This window comes from Rhamphochromis sp. 'chilingali', assembly GCF_963969265.1.
Source record: "Rhamphochromis sp. 'chilingali' genome assembly, chromosome: 14".
Classification (NCBI taxonomy): domain Eukaryota; kingdom Metazoa; phylum Chordata; class Actinopteri; order Cichliformes; family Cichlidae; genus Rhamphochromis; species Rhamphochromis sp. 'chilingali'.
The window spans coordinates 30,808,261-30,826,183 of record NC_137941.1 but is presented as its reverse complement, the minus strand read 5'-3'; the positions used below and the strand labels follow the sequence as shown (position 1 = coordinate 30,826,183).

General features: G+C 42.1%; 1 protein-coding gene across 1 annotated transcript in view; it reads right to left on the bottom strand.

Moving 5' to 3' along the window:
• man1a2 (mannosidase, alpha, class 1A, member 2) overlaps positions 1-17,923 on the bottom strand; it is a 176,831-nt gene that overhangs the window by 4,495 nt on the left and 154,413 nt on the right. The window contains exons 10-12 of the mRNA XM_080902403.1: positions 10,224-10,339; positions 9,382-9,601; positions 7,845-8,017 (exon numbers count right to left, since the gene is read on the bottom strand). Of these exons, the coding sequence (XP_080758529.1) occupies positions 7,845-8,017; positions 9,382-9,601; positions 10,224-10,339 (509 nt within the window). The remainder of the gene's footprint in view (positions 1-7,844; positions 8,018-9,381; positions 9,602-10,223; positions 10,340-17,923) is intronic.

The following is a 17,923-nucleotide window of genomic DNA, read 5'->3' as shown; positions in this document are numbered from 1 at the left end:
ACACACGGTTCTTTCAGGACAAAATGACAGCACAATCGTAGGTGGTTGGGATGTAAATCCCCCGTTTGCTCACTTTCGAGGGTTTATCGCTGATTCTTCAACTGTGAACGATGTGATGTGTCAGTGTTTCAACAAGCGCAAAACAACAAACACGGAGAGCAGCCGGGCCGACAGCAGCAGGAGAACCGGGTCTATTAAATGATCTGACACCTGAGCATTGTGCACTGCGACTCACACAGACAGCTGAGTCAGTCAACGCTTTGAGTTTAAACTGTCGCCAGATTCTGATTTCCATTCTAATCACGCTCAACTTACACAAGTTATGCATTTATAAATCAATCTCTTGAGCGCAGGGCTATTAATGAGTCCTGTTTTTGTGGATTCAGCAAGCACGCTCAGCAAATCAATTCCTTTTCATTCCTTCTATCGAACAAAGCGATCCAGATTAGAAAACAGAGCACACTTTTGTAATCCTGCTTCTCAATATTCACATCTATTGACGCGAAACAACAGCGACTAACACATATTCCACGTATCACAATGCTTTTCCAGGCAGCTTAACTGGATGATTCCCTACTACAAACAGTTTTGGCTCATTTGCGAGCAGGTGCTTTCCCTGCCTGCACACACAAACCAGAAATAGCTCATTAGAAATGCAGCAATCACCCAGCTGGCGACACACAGTCCATTCTTACCTGCGCGCTCTACTGATTTGTGACACTGAAAATTGGTGTTTCTGCTCATGTCTTATTGACACAGACAGTGCATGGAATTCAAAGTGTGATATCTGTCCTTGTCTTTCAGTTTGCCCCCCTCTCTCACTCTCACCTACACACACACGTTTCTCTATCCTGTCCTCGAGTGACCGTTTCACTGTCAGTTTGGACCATAATTCCAGATTTTCACGGGCTGCTGCGTCCGGCAAACTTTGCCCTTCCTGATCTGCACTGCAGTGCCCTGCAACAGCCAGTGTGGCACACGAACACAATAATAACAACCAGAGTGTATCATAGATTAGGTCCAGGCACTTAAAAGAGACATTTTAACACAAGTCACATAAACACTTGAGCTAAAACTCAACAGTCTGGAAATTTTCTTTCATATTTTACACAATGGTAGGGGTATCTGCACCCACAAACATAAAAGACACATGCGCGCGCACCCACACACACACACACACACACACACACACACACACACACACACACACACACACACACACACACACACACACACACACACACACACACCCACGTACCTCAGCACCATCTGTGCTATATAAATTATCCGATAAAAAGTCTACCTGTAGGGAATGGAGTGCAAGGCGGAGCAGTGTTCCTGCCACAGCCAAGTGAGGACACACTGCACATAACAGCAGCTGGGCTTCACCTCTGCATGCACACGCATGCACAAACACACACACGCATACACATGTAAAAGCCAGCCAATGTTAATAGCTGCTGTGAATAGAGGAAGCGTGACAAACAGAGGCAGGTTTGGTGTACCAGATGGATGCAGCTGGGGTACGGGTGTGTGTCTGTGTGTGTGCCTGTGTGTGTGCATGTGAGCGAGAGACAGAGCAAGAGGAAAGGAGGAGCTGAACTTTAAGGCAACAAGCAGAAAAGGTGTTTGTGAAGAGTGGTTGCTGGGATTAAGAGAGCAATACAAGAACAGAGTAAGGTGAGTGAGGAAGGAGAAAGCCTGGGGTGTTACGTCAGAAAGAAACAGGTGAGAAAAGCAATAAGATACACACATGGTTAAATACAGGCAACGTGTAAATATTAAGGCTACGTCCACACTAGTGTGTTTTCGTTTGAAAACGCATCGTTCTTTCTCCGTTTTGGCCTCCCGTCCACACTGAGACACTCAAGGAGAACGCAGCATTTTGAAAAGGCTCTCGAAAGCGCATACATTTGAAAACGGTGCTTTTGCGTCGCAGTGTGGACAGCGAAAACGGAGACTTTTTGAAAACGATGACACAATTTAGTCATGTGATGCAGTCAAGTGACCAATTAAACTAAGATAGCGGAGGGCGTTATACAGCAGTTGTTTTGTTTGCTTTCAATTTTGACAGCCCTATTAAAGATTAATATCAGTCTGTACATGCTCCAGGTAGCTTTTCTTCAAATTCTTTAACTCTCACTCGCTTTTGCAACTTTGTACTTTTGTGTTACTCGCAGCAACAACTCCACCTCATTGTTAGTCCATTTAAAAAACTGCTTTTCCTCCACATTTTGCCGCAACGTTTCAAAGGGCCGGAAAGTAAATAAAGGGCAGACAGGAATGAGGCAGGCCGAATCTGCTTGCGTTTCACGCATGCGCAGTACTGGAATGTAAGCGTTTTCGGCCGTTTCAATGTGGACGCACAACTCTGTGAAAACGACTGAAACGATAATGTGGACGCGGAGCGTTTTCAGACCGGGCTAGTGTGGACGTAGCCTAAGAAACGGAAACTCAAAAAGTCAGCACGAAATGAAAAAGAAACTAGATATAAAAGATGGCTCTTAAACCACCCTACATAAAAAAATCCAGACAGGTGTTAAGCATGCGGTGCTTTTACACAGGAAAAGTGAGAGTGGAAAGTAGTTCTGAAAACTCCAGTATTTTGTTAACAAGCATTGATTCAGGTTTATTATGAAGGTGCATATTTAACATACTCAATTAACATGCAGCATGAAATAACAGATAAGTATGGTTGAGTGAATGGGGCTGACACAGAGTGGAAGAGTTTCAGTATGCAAACAGAAAAGAAACTGAGGACTCTCTCACTATGTGCGCTGGTTGCCTAAGTTAATGCCTGTGTATAATATTTAGAGTTCATTACACTTCTGATGCCTCTAAGGGCAAAAGATATGACAACCAAAACAACGTATAAAACACAACACCGTATAAAAATGAGCAATTTAGAGCATAAAAACTTCATGCAGAAAGTCAACACATAGTTTAAAAACACTTGCTAAACATCACCATTCATGATTAGGCTTAAATCTGTCAAAGTAAAAGTATTTTGTTCCACATACAGAGAAAATCCTTGACCACTACACAAAGAAAGGGGATGGCAGCTCTCTTTTGCTGCATGTCCACTTATCCGTGCAGGTTCTCAATCATCCAGGTCACGGTGATCTTAAGTACTTGATTCTTCTTCTTTTTCAGATTCAAAAAGATGTTTTACCTCTTCTTCTGTTCTGGCAGCTGATGGGCAATCCCAGGTCTTTAATCCCAAGTGGGGTTGTCACCTTGGAGGGTAGTGCTGAGAGTCAGTGACATATGCTGTCATCGTGTCAGTCAGTAAGGTCACATGGGTCAAAGTGTAAAGGGAGGTTCAATTGCTTTGGAAGGAGTCACAAGACTGGGCAATAGTGGCTGCTAACTGGTGTCATAGGTACCACAACACTGTTCACTGATGGTTGTTTACACTGGACAAAGATGTCTCCTTTACCCCTCTGTCATCGGTTTTCATGTCCTTTCTCTTTTAAGTGTAGATGTGCAGCTGAGTCTTTCCTGGCTTTACTACACTGGGCCACGTGTTTTTGGAGTGGCTGTGTGGCCTTTCTTACATAAAGGCTCCACTGCACTGCACATTTTGCACAGCTCATCTTGAGTTAGGATAGTTTGTCCTTGGAAATAACTGGTTTTTGTCAGGTCTGTGCACTTCTCAGACAAACCATATTAGGAGCAATAATGTTGTTCCCCCAGTTGTTCTGTTTCTCCCCACTTAATGTCTGACACTCACTTAACCCATTAGTGGGAAGGGTCACAGCAAATCAACACAAGTTTGTTCAGAGTGATCACTTTTATCTTAAGATGACACATTTCCATCTTGTGGGAGTGGTCTCTTCCAGGACAACAATGGTCTTCTCCAGAGAGTTTGAGGGGGTCGCGGTTTGATGAGGATGATGATGTTTTGGCATTCACAATTTCCAGATCTAACCCCAACTGTTCGCCAGCCTGCCATTGGCAAGGAACACTTCAGCTCAACTACTTTTTAAGATAAGATAAAACTTTATTAATCCCTCGGGTGGGTTCCTCTGGGAAATTCGGTTTAAGCTACACAATATCTGAAAGCTGTTACATGCTTGTTTGTAGTTTCCCCCCTTTCATCTAAAATATGACACAACCACAAGACCGAATCAAAACAATCTAATTAACCAAAAACACTGTTTATTTACCTGTTACCAAAAACTTAACTGAAACTTCAGGATATTTGAATCAATAAAACTTCTTGATCAAGGGCAGTACGACGTAAATAAGCTGTCATATTTATTAGCATTGCAGGGTGTATATGCATTATTAAAAGAGAGGCAAAGATGAGCCTTTCAGCACCAGCTCTTTAGTGTCAGACACACTGAATACAATCACACTTCATAAACACACCTGCTAATAGATTTGTCTGAAACATGAGCTCGAACACAATTCCTCCCAGTCAGAAAAACAAAGAAAAGGTGACAAGAAGATTGGCAGGACAAAAGAGAAAAGTAAAGAGGGAAAAAAGCAGTAGCTGAAGATGACAAGCAGGCCAATAGAGATTTATACATAGAAGACGCACCGAGTCCCGTATAGCGGGTGAACTCTTTAATCCTCTGTCAGAAGAAGTGGAACAGAGGGGTGAAATGTATAGAGACACTTTCATTTCTCTCACATTTCCATATTGAAGCACCAAAGGAAGAAGATCTAATAACATATCAAAACATCCCACCAGTACAAAAATTGCAAGATGTCAATTTAAATCCCTTCATTGTGCTCTTTGAAGTTTGGTGAGACCTGCACTGCTTTCATTTCACATATTTAAAGCTTAAAAGAACAGTCTACCATAGGTTGCTGATGATGCTCTGTTAAAAGCACAGGCATGGTGAAAATGGTTTGAAAAGACGCATTTATTCTGTCGGTTACCTGCTTTTAGATGAGAGGCAAATTACTACTAATACTAAAGCACAGTCTGACCTTCTGACTCAAAAGTCGATGTTAAATATGGTTTCTACTGCAAAAAACAAGCTCTGTTTACTGTTTCAATGTGCTATTTACTTTCTAATGGACGCAAAGCAAAGAATATTTAAGTAAAGAAAGAAAACTGGAGAAAAAAAACCCTGCAATGGGAGCACTGTTAGTTCATAATGAACAGCTAGACAGTTGGAGAAAAATGGAGCATTTAGTTGAGATTAAAGATCTGGTTAATAACGTAATAACGTAAAATAATTCAACAAACCTAACTAAAAACTAACTTTGAAACATCTTTGATAATCAGTACCGTTTGCTTCATGAGTATTTGCAGTCACCTGCCTCAACCACTGACACTCACGGTTCTTCTCACACCGGTTGCTGGTAAACTTGCATCTTCCCACCAACTCCTTTTCTTGTCCATTTTCATTTTCATCAATTAGCTTTCACATGACGTCATTATTGGCGAGCCCACCAGTAAAAGGAGAAACAAGACTCTTCTCTGGTAACTTCCAGTAATTTTTACCAAGTTTGTTTCACCAGAATTTACGGTTGCTAGCAAAGCATTAAGTATGGCACTGTGTGTAACAACACTCATCCTGACTGGGGATTTTTGCTTCAGCGGGAAATCTACACCATAACTATGTCACAACCACAAGCCATCTGAGACCCTACAACAAGCCTATTCAAATGGCGGCCCGCGGGCCAAATGCGGCCCAGAAGCAACCTGCGAGTGGCCCTGCCTGTGGTCCTGGCAGAAACACAGAGAAAACCCAAAAAATGAATTCATTAATTCATTTTTAAAAAATTAAAAATTCCTACAGCGTAGTGTAGACTGTGAATGCAACACTCCTAGTAGCCTAGCAATATTTAACCCACAATGCACCGTGATGTAAACATATTAAACAATCATCGTAATATATGATGCGACAACAGCATGTCTTTCTCAGTCCAAAAGCGCAAAATTGACAATGAAAACTGTCGGTTTAACCCTGCCAGGACTGACAAATACTTATTCATTTTACCGAGTTTAATAATCTTACAACCGGAGTTGTACTACCATGGTGAGGGTCCTGTACAGCCCAAGAGAGAGCTGCAGCATCTTCCCTTCGTGTTTGCTTCTTGGCGAAGAAGAAAAGGCCTTTCACAGATTCTGAAACGGTGAAATACTGCATGCTGGCCGTGGTGGATGCGGTGAAAAGTGAGTGTGACATCTGCTATTAAAAACGTACTCCTGTAGGACAGTTCAAATATTCGTAGAATTGAAGTTCTGGCGTCAGACGAGTTTGAAATGCTGTTAGATGACCTGAAGAAAACTGATGTAATGTCTATAGCAGGAGATCACAGACAGAACTGATAATGCACAGTTGTGCGTATATGTCCGTTTTTTGGATGGGAAATTGCTCGGTTTACTACCGTTAGAGGGACACACAGCTGGCGAAATAATGTTTGAGAAGATTTCAGCTCTTTTTGAGGAAAATGGTCTGGATATGAGCGTGTCTGTATACTTGTGACCGATGGGGCTCCATCCATGGCAGGAAAAGTGAGTGGTCAGCGAAATATTTATTTTAATTTGAAAGGGAATTATCAAAATGTTTTTTGTTATTATTATTTCAAATGTGCAAAAAATAGTTTAGTTATAGCTCCCTTTTTTTTAAATGGACCTTTTGGTGTGCATTTGTGAGAGGTCACCACCAGATCTATAGGGGAAAAGGAATAAAAAAAATACTTGTTTTTCAGTACGGTTGTGTGGGTTTGAAATTGATCATGATCTGCTGCTTACTGGCTTCAAAAAAAACATCTGGCCCAGATAAATTCCTCGGTTTGAAAATCTGGCCCAACTAACTTCGTAGTTGAATAGGCATGCCCTACAACGTCACCTCCCTTGAACTGTAACTACATATTGCGCCGACGCAGCAACTATTGTGATTGGCCTGTTCAGTAACCACCGTCTCCACAACAAACAGGGCTGACAATGGCAGGTCAATAAAGTGACATGGAAATACGTTTTGATTAGACTGATGTTATATAAATGACCCAAAATGCTCCTGTAAAGATAAACGGCCCAGTGGTGCAGTCGTTAGCACCGCTTAACTTTCCACAGTCCATGATCAGTTAAGTGGTGATTCTAAATTGGCCAGAGATGTGAGACAGATAAAGTGCTTGAGTCATCAGTAAGCCTAGAATAGAGTCTAATCTTACTGACCAGGACACCAAATTAGTGAGAACTAAACTAGAAAAACAAGGTGACAGTAATGAATGAGCAAATGAAAAACAAGAAGAAAGAAGAAAAAGAAAAGCAGCTCCAGCTCCAAATAAGACAGTTAACGAGACAAGCTGTCCTCTGGCTGGGAAACCTGTTACTCAACCACTTGTCCAACTTTGAAAGCAATTTTCAAAAGTTGGCTGTTAATTGTCTGCATCCAACAGAGCTGTGAACAGTGCTGCGAGGCACCAGTGCCAAAGGACACCTTGTGCTTATCAGAGACATGAGCAAAATAAACGCTGACAAAACAAAAATATTTAGTCCCCCTGAGATGAGAACGGGAAGAGAAAGCTGCATAAATCTTTGGTATAGTCAAACAGATACAGAAAAAATGAGTTTCATTTTGTCTTCCGTTGTCTTTTATTAGGAACCACGCTATGCACTACAAAGGACTCTTCTCAAATTAATAACACGTGCATGAATCCTGAGGGACAGCGTTTCTAATTGTTTGCACGTTTGTGTGTCTATGTGGACTCCACGTTTTCACTGTATTCCTGTTTCAAGGATAAGCCTCAATTTAAAAATGCAAAAACATTTTGTTCCACATCCTCTCCAGTAAGTCTTTAAAAACTGCCCGCAGGTATTAAAATCTAATCAAAATGATAATCAAGACTAAGATTTATACAAAGTCTAATCTCTTTACCTGTACTGCTTCCCAGCCCCACTGTCGGTACTTGGGGTCATGGGTGAACCTCCACATGTACCAGTAGGTCTCGATGACCTCCGGCCGCAGGATGTAGTACTTCTCATTCTGCCGAACAGCCACCGCCTCCAGGCCGCTGTCGAACTTGAAGGCCTCTGGGCCGAGCTTCAGCACTTAAGACAGAGAAAGAAAGGTGAAATGTAAAGGAAAGGCCAGGAGGTAGAAGAGAAGGGAGTAAAGGTAACATTGGAAGAAGAAAAAGAGGCAAAAGGGACAAGAAGAAAAAGCCAGAAAATAGTGGAATGAATCAAGGATGTGATAGAACAGAGAGAGGAAGGAAAAGAGTGATCAAATAATTAATGGATGAAAAAAACAGAGAGGAGATAAAGATTATCTTTTGCTCCGTGCTTGTCTTAATATGAAATAGTGCCTGTGTGTAAGCAATAAAAAGCATCCCAACCCACTGATTTTACAGGCTTTTCTTCTTTTTACAACCACTGCTTTCTGCCAATGAAGTGTGATAGGCATTAACAGCCTGAGTGGAAAATTACAGAGGCTGACAAAATAGTGACAGGACTGTCCCTGAACGGATTAAACACACTGACATGCATACGTATGTGTTGACACACACATTTAATAGCTCCCATTAATGGCTGCTTATTAAGAAACAGGCCAACTTTAGACAGCCTGACCACAGCTATCAAATTCTGACTCTCTCCCTTTCTATTCTTTATTTGTCTCTTTCTCCATCTTCATTTGTTGCCATGGTAATCCCTCCTCTCCTCTCTGTCAAGTAAATAGTATATTTATTATGCTCGCAGGAAATGGCAATAAATAAAGCATTAATAATAAAAAAAGAGCTGAAAAACAGGTACTTTACTAACTGCATAGTTTCCAATTAGGACAAGCAGAATTAATTGTTGGTTGAGTCACTGGGAGGATTTTATAGATGGATTTACTGCATGGGCAATCTCAGGGCCTGGTGATAAGATTTTTTTTTTATGTGTAAAATGTATCAGTGTATATAAAACATTTGAGTAACTGGATCTTAAAATACAGAACGTATGTAAAATATTTTAAACAATTTGTAAATTAGTTGCTTAAACCATAAATAACGATTGGATCAAGTCAAATGGAAATTGTCAATCTGCTAGCAGGAGTGGGTGATTTTCCGAGCTATAGTCCTGCCTCCAGTGGGTGACCTGAATGCTAATGCTGCTAGCCTGAGTTTACAGGAGAACTGGAGCTTTGAGACAAGTGACAGTGATGCTAGCACTACCAGGCTGTGCTAAGAGGGAAACTGACTGTGTCCTTTGACATCTACTGTAGAGGATAACGACACCCATTCAACATTTTCCTAACGTATATAGTTAAGACTATTTAACACTACCTGTCAGCATCTGATCCACACCAACATTAAATGTTTAGGATATTAGAAAGTCATTAAAAAAAAAAAAGACAGTGACAGTGATCACTTTTCTCTAGCATGTATGCTTGTGTATATTGTGTTTGTGTATGCAGCACACTGCTTCCTCACCTGTCCTGTCATAGGATTCGTGGCAGGTGTGCGCGATCTCAGCTCCTAGCTGCAAATAGTGTCCGGCCTTGTCGTCAGGTGAGCCATCGGCGCCCAGTGCAAACATGCCTCCGGCGAAGCAGGCCAGGTGGCCCATCTTCCTCTCCAAGTGGCCATTCTTCCACTCGCCAATGAATGTTAGGCCACCGTTGGATTTGCGTACGAGGTGGCGCTCGATGGCCTACAGGAAGAGAGAGCGTGCAATTGTGGAAACAGCAAAGGCTCTAATGGGAAGTGTCAACATTTCAGAGAAGATGAAGACCCAGAAAAGTAGAATATAGCAGCTTGTTTTCAGTAACAACATGCCTGTGTATGAGTGTGTTTAACAAGATAAGGTGGGAAACAGGAATTACAATATTAATACTGGTATGTGGACAGAAAAAGGTTACACCGTTTGAATGGGGCATTGACACTGAGGGCAACTGCTTGAGGGTGTGGAGGGTCAAACAGAAGAAAACTAAAGCAGCAGTGACGGTCACATTTGAAATCCAGCCACATCCTTCACCCTTTGCTCCGCAGCATCTGCTCTGCTCAGTCTCTGACACTCTTAATGATGAGTAGACAGCTTCATTAACATCTGCTTTCTACTAAATCCACTCCTAGTTTACTTGAAAACAAAGCAATGTCTTCCCTTTGCAAAGGTGGATACTGAAGCTGGTCAGCGGGGACTCTGTGGTTATTAAAAAAGAATAACTGCTGACATTTCCAGTTACAGCTCTGACTCATCTGCATGCAGTATACGATTCTTCATAAAAGAAAACAATCTGTATTTTAACTTTGCAGCATAAGTCACTACGCTGTACCTCGATGGCGTCATCGTAGGTCTTGCGAGCCTCTGTGTCAGTCTTGTCTGACATGAGCCAAGCCTTCAGCAGGTACTCATAAAAACTGTCCCCGAGTCCTCCAACAGACGTGTGATCTGCAGAGAGAGAGACACAAAGAAAGCTCCAAGTGTCACCGCGTGAGCAAAAGAGGAAAAGCAGCAAGAGCCAAACAAATGAGAAAGCCAAAGTGAATTATTTATTTTTTGACTTTGCCTCAAAGTCCTTGGCAGAGTGTAGCATATGGCATCAAAAGCATTTTTTTTAATCAAAACCTTGGGCATTTTTCTTCTCTACATCCACAATATATCAGCAGTGTGCATCCTCTCTCGTCCCATTTTGTTTACCCTCTCCCTGATGTGTGCGCTCACATTTCAGTGTCCCCAATCGTCCTTGTCAAAGTTTACACAGCTTTCAGAATCAGAATCAGAATCAGAATACTTTATTGATCCCTGGGGGAAATTATTTTTTGTTACAGTGCTCCATTTTAAACCAACATTAAGACAAGACAGACAATACGCTAACTAAGAATAGTACAATATATACATATACATACATACATACATACATAAGTCACTTATAAATAAATATTTGGAAAAGAAACATGTGTAGTTGTAGCAGCAAACAGTGTGTTAAGTGGATGCGTTGTACAGGGAGATGGCCACAGGCAGGAAAGATTTCCTGTGTCGTTCAGTGGTGCTTTTCGGTAATCTCAGTCTCTCACTGAACGAGCTCCTGTGACTGACCAACATGTCATGGAGTGGGTGGGAGGTGTTATCCAACATTGTCTTTATCTTGGACAGCATCCGCCTCTCCGACACCACCTTGAGGGAGTCCAGCTCCATCCCCACAACATTGCTGGCCTTACGGATCAGTTTATTAAGTCTGTTGGCATCTGCGACCCTCAGCCTGCTCCCCCAGCATGCAACAGCATAGAGGATCGCACTGGCCACAACAGACTCATAGAAAATCCTCAGCATTTTCTGGCAGATGTTGAAGGACCTCAGTCGCCTCAAAAAATAGAGACGACTCTGGCCCTTCCTGTAAAGTGCTGTGGTGTTTTTAGCCCAGTCCAGTTTATTGTCAATGTGTACTCCAAGGTATTTATAGTCCTCCACAATGTCAACACTGACCCCCTGGATTGAAACAGGGGTCAAGCGTTTCCTGGTCTTCCTGAAGTCCACGATCAGTTCCTTGGTCTTTGCCACGTTGAGCTGCAGATGATTCTGCTCACACCACGTGACAAAGGAGTCGACCACAGCCCGGTACTCTGTCTCATCATCCCTGCTGATGCATCCAACCACCGCAGAGTCATCAGAAAACTTCTGAAGATGGCAGGTCTCTGTGCAGTGGCTGAAGTCTGTGGTGTAGAGGGTGAAGAGGAAGGGGGAGAGGACAGTCCCCTGTGGTGCCCCTGTGTTGCTAATCACCTTGTCAGACACACACTGTGGGAGACGTACATATTGTGGTCTTCCTGTCAGGTAATCAACAATCCAGGACACCAGAGAAGCATCCACCTGCATCGCTGCTAACTTATCACCCAGGAGGGTCGGCCTGATGGTGTTGAAAGCACTGGAAAAGTCAAAAAACATGACCCTCACAGTGCTCGCCGGCTGGTCCAGATGGGTGTAGACACGATTGAGCAGGTAGATGATGGCGTCCTCTGTTCCGAGACGAGGCTGATAAGCGAACTGAAGGGGATCCAGATGTGGTCTTACTATGGGTCGCAGCTGGTCCAGGATGAGCCTTTCCAGGGTCTTCATGATGTGGGAGGTCAGTGCCACGGGCCTGTAATCCTGGGGGCCACTGGGACGAGGCGTCTTTGGTACAGGGACGAGGCATGATGTCTTCCACATCACCGGGACCCTCTGCAGACTCAGACTCAGCATAAACAGTTTATGAAAGACTCCACACAGCTGGGGGGCACAGGTCTTGAGGACAAGGGGACTCACTCCGTCTGGTCCAGCAGACTTGCCTGAGTGAAGTCTCCTCATTTGCATCTCAACCTGGTATTGAGTGAAGGTGATGGGTGGGGGAGGGGTGTCAGGAATCTCACAGGAGGCAACATGTGAAGAGAGAGGCTGGCACAGTGGTGTGGCTCTGGATTCCAGGCTGACTGCAGGTGAGGTTGTGGGGGTGGGAGCAGACACTGTGGTGTCGAATCTATTGAAAAACAGATTCAACTCGTCGGCTCTATTCTCACCTCCCTCAGCTCCCCTGCTGTTGGTTGGCCTGAATCCAGTGATGGTCTTCATGCCCCTCCACACCTCTCTCATGCTGTTCTGCTGGAGTTTCCACTCCAGCTTCCTCCTGTAATTGTCCTTAGCCTCTCTGATCTTGTCCTTTAGTAACACCTGGATCTTCCTCACCTCCTCTTTGTTGCCCCCTCTGAAAGCCCTCTTCTTGTTGTTGAGGAGGGCTTTGATGTCCTTAGTCACCCACGGCTTGTTATTTGGGTAACAATGAACAGTCTGAGCTGGAACAATGGAGTCGGTGCAGAAAGTTATGTAGCCTGTGATACACTCAGTAAGCCCATTGTGAGCCTCACGCCGAGGACATCAGAGTGTTTCCCAGTCGGTCACCTCGAAACAGCCCTGTAGTTCCGCTATTGCCTCCTCTGACCACCTCCTAACAGTCCTGGTGGTCACAGGTTCCTGCCTCACAATTGGCACATAGCGGGGGGTGAGGTGAATCAGGTTATGATCTGACCTACCAAGTGGGGGGAGGGAGGAGGAGCTGTATGCATGTCTTTCATGTCTGCCCTAATTTGCAGGACACCACAAAATGAAAATAGGATGCCAGAATCTGGCAGTCTGGGATCGCAATAAGAAAATAAACCCCTGAGAGCACTCAGGGCCCACTCTGATGGCACTTTGGTCAGTTTCAAAGGCAATTTTACTGACCCACAAAATATTACTTAAAAAACCCCCACAGGGCTTGAATGACTGTAAATGATCCCATATATACTGACCTTTTTTACATTTGGTTTTGTGAGTGATAATACTGCAAATGAATTGGTGCCTCAACCACTTTTGCACAGATGAAATGTTTATTCAGCTCTGCCTTCACTCGGGGAAAAACTAGAATATTCTTCATCCTTCAGCTCTGTGTAATCATAGCTGATATTTGAGCAGATGCTTTTTGTCTCATCATCAAGGAGATCTTTTCTTTATGTGATTAACATGCCCGCAGGTAAATGGAGGGATGCACAAAAGACGGGGAACAAGGAAGATGAAAAAGCAATCTAAGCAATGAATTATTCATCTTTAGTCCCAAAGAGTGCGCAAATCTCACAAACAACCTTGAAGACATTGCCGAGGCCAGTGTGGGCTGACGCATGAGTTTTTGTCTGGATTTCACACGTGTGTGCTTGAGTCAGTATTTACACAAAAATGACAGCAAACAGCTGAGAGCCTGTGTCTATGAAACTACTTAAAAATGAGCACAGTGAGGTAGTCAGAGCATGGAGGATCATTTGGAGGGTTAGATGACAACTACTCTGATCCCCCAAAGAGTCTGGGCACTCTAACGTACATGACAGGGTGCAAAATGGAGACTGGAGCCAGGGGAAACAAAGTGGACTCACATTACAAGCAAGTCCACTTTATGTTCTAGCGTTCTTGTTTGGGGGCATAACAAACAGCATGTCTGACCTTTAGGAAAATGAACCTCAGATAAAGTAAACGATCGATGTATTTGTGGTATTTTGCTTAGAAAAGAGGCATTTGAGATGGTTGAAACAAGTCCTCTCTTTTCTTTTTTAATGCAAAGACCCCATTTTTAAAAAATGTGGTTATTGATTAATCCTAAACTACTGATAGCTTTAACAAACTATGTGGACAAATGATGGAAATTGCCAGATTCTGCAAATATAGGACTTCTCAATTAACTGCTATTTCACTGTTAATTATTAATCACTAAATAATTATTGTCTAATTATCACGTTTTCCACTTTTTTAATTTTGTGACTATTTGAATTACTTTGATATTCGGAGGGTTAGGCTGTCTGGGAAAAAAAAAACCCAAACAAAACTGGGCACTACCACCCAGAAACATACAGTGTGTGCCAAGGTCAATCCATTTAACTCACTGTGTGTGCGTTTGAGATAATTGACATGTGATATCTTCATGAAAACATCGGTCTCACTGTCCTAGGAGCAACTATTGTTTTTCTTACACTTTTTTTGTTTTTAAGACTCTAAATAAAGAGCTGAGCTGTTCGGAAGTTTGGTGAATGATGAGCCAAACCTTTTCATCTGCTGTAATTAGAACCCGATTGATATATCATTCGTTATTAAATATTTGCAGATTGCAGGTTTTGGTGATGTTGCATAGTTTCTTCACCAGATGCATTTCCATTTCCTTGTTGGTAACACATATTTGACATGCTACAAACACAACAATCAGCTGAATCAAGCAGCTCTGGGGAGAGATTAAGCAAGTTAATCCATAACTTTATATTTTCAGAAAATTTGACCTTGACCCTGAGGTATGGTATCAAATAAATTACCATCTACTTATCTACTTTCAAGGGAAAAAAACAAAAAATAACATCTTTTATGAACTTAATTTTCTTGGAAAAGCGTTGTACAAATGAAAACATGCCAAGCTCTAACAGTCTTTTTCTGTTTTGGTAGTTTTATTACAACTCTTTACTCATACTCTGTTTTACTGTCACCTCTCACAGTTTTAACTTAGCATCCACCCACATATACTCCCTAAGCTCCTGTCTCCATTATTTTCTGTCAATCAAAGCATCTGGGTCATGCAGAGAGCACCTGCCAATCAAAGGCAGGGTCTGCTGAGGTGGCAGCTTCAAACACACAGACAAAGACGCATGTGTAAAAAAAGACGCCTTCACAAAGCTTCACACACGTTCTGTTTCAAAGCAGAGGTCAAGGACACAGGCTGCCTGGAAAACACAACATCTTTGCATCTTATCAAAAGAGACAGTATAATGATTTTATGTGAAGGACCCGAACCAGCAGAGATTGACGTATTGTTATTGCAGTTTTTAAAAACGAACAACTGTCTTTGCATATACAGCAAAATGAAAAGTGGGAACTCTTTAGGATCACCAGGATTTCTGTACTAATTTCTCATACAGAGTGACTGATCATTATTTATTTCACAATTACACACTGTTGTCTGGAAACTGTTGTACTTTTCATGACTTTATTGAACACAGAGTGCTCACTTATCGTGCAGGCTGTTAGTGCACTCTTTAATTTAGCATCCTTTAATGTCTTCTTTACCATTTCAATTTAATTCAATTAATTTTTTTTAAATTATGGAGCGCCAAATCATAACAGTCCCCTCAAGGTGGTTTATATTGTCAGGCAGACCCTACAATAATACAGAAAACCCCAACAATCAAATAGCCCCCTCTTTGAGCAAGCACTTGGCGAGAGTGGGAAGGAAAAACTCCCTTTTAACAGGAAGAAACCTCTCACAGTCTGAAAATCAAGACCAAGCAAGTGTTTACCCTTCTCCTCCCCAGAGGGTTCTGTCCTCCTTAGCTCACCTTAGGACACCTGTGTTACAGATTTACCACAAACTACCCACCGGAGCGAGTTTTTGACCCACTCCACGTGCTACTCCTGCAAAGTAGCACAGAGGTACACCCCCCCATTCAGCATCGTGAGAGACTCCTCTGTATTTTTAAGAAGGTGAAATAAAGTATATCGATTTGTTATGTCAGGTTGTGTCTATAATTGTGAGCCAGATTTAAATTACACCACAGTACACCCTGGAATTCTTTGTAATTGTACATAAACTGTATATAAAATATGGTCGAGTTATACCGAAAATGATGGATAAATTGTGGCCACGTTATGGACTTCAAAGAAATGCAGTTCACAAACTAGTCGGCAAAGTTCCATTAGAACACTGTTGGACTCGGCACCACAGTTTACATGATATACACTCAGCTCCAAGTTCTTTAAGCAGTAGTGACAGCATCAGAAACAATGGAGCTGGAGCCACACAACTGGATGATCCCAAACAGGTTTTCCAGCATTATATTGTGTGTAAACATTTTCACGTAACAGAGACATTAAGCTGATACAATATAACTACTCTTACAAGAGGTAACCTGTTCATAGACTAGACTATTTCGATCAAATAAAGAATATATTAGTCAAAATCGAGGTGGCAGTTTTCCTAAAAGATTCAATGAATAACCATTTGGGCAAAGAATAAAATGTTTTCACTCAACATTTAGTCCTATTGAAAGGAGGAGAAAGGAAAAAAAATTACAAAACATAATTGGGCTTCTTTCAGTGACTCTATGTCAATTCAAGATGACATCATTGAGAACGGGAACGTTATTGTCTTGTACACGAGCCAGAAAAGTAGCAAAAAAACTGGCAACAAGTGCAGAAGCAGTCAACATAGCTGCTTTATCCAAGCTGCTGTACACTGCATAAATAATAACTTTTTAAAAAACAATTTATAAAGAGCTCCGAATAAAGAGTAGTCTGGCAAAATGCCAGCCAAAATAAGTAATAAAAGAGTTTTAAAACTTTTATCAAGCTGCAGAAAGACACCGATACTGTTGGTAAAAAAAAATCTTTATAGGTGTAAAGGCAGTTCTCTTAATCTTCAGGTTGTTTCTTGCCTACACTCCATCCTCTGGGAGAAAAGAGTAAGGACTGAATAATAAACTTTTACCTGTAGCAGTGTGTACAGCCTGTAGATACTGAACCTATGTAAAACACTATTCTGTCTGGGCTATATTTAACTCTGATACATGAACATCTAGAGATGAAAGACAAGGACTGTATACACAGGAGCAAAGAAGAGTCACTGCGAGGTTCCAAAGAGGGAGTGGGTGCTGTGTGTAGATAGGTAGCACTGTGTTACGCTAAGACAGAACAGTGTGTGGTAATAACACTGTCAGTCACAGCTGGATCTCATTAAGAAAGGGGAGCTCAGACTCATTCCTCATTAGTCTGGCTTAACTACTGTCTACACACCTACACATTAACATACACGGGGCAACGCTGCACATGCTGTCAACACACGCTTCCAATCTTCAAACGGTCTCATCCAATGCCAACATTGGCAGTATTCATAATTCAAACACAGAGTTATTGCAAATAAACCCCCATCACAGAAAAGAAAGGTGTTTTTCATCCTGTCTGTTACAGTTAGTTTCACCCTGAAATAAGTACAAACCAATTAAGCTTTTTAGGAAGATAACAGAGCCTCCAAATAGTGGTTGTCTACTTGTCACAGAAGATAATACGGTAAGAAAACCCTGCAGCTGCACAGATTTTAACTCATGGTCTCTGTTAGGTTTGTTTGCTGATACGGTACTAAAGAGAGAGAGAGACAGCCTCACTGCCTCTCTGTTCTGAAAAGCTCATCCTCGTAATGAATTTAAACAAATGTATCTCGTCTCGATTTGACATTTTCTGTCACCGTGTTCTGTTTATCTTACAGGTCTTCTAAATTACACAAAGAACAACCATATTTAACTTTATGGCAATTTACTTTAATTTAACCTTAAACATAATTCAATAGGTTTAAAAAAAAAAACCCCACTGCTGTAAAGAAAAGAGTTACACACTCACTCCAAAACAGAAGACTGGATAATAATCATCCATCCATCCATCCATCCATCCATCCATCCATCCTCATCCGCTTTATCCGAGGCCGGGTCGCGGGGGCAGCAGCCT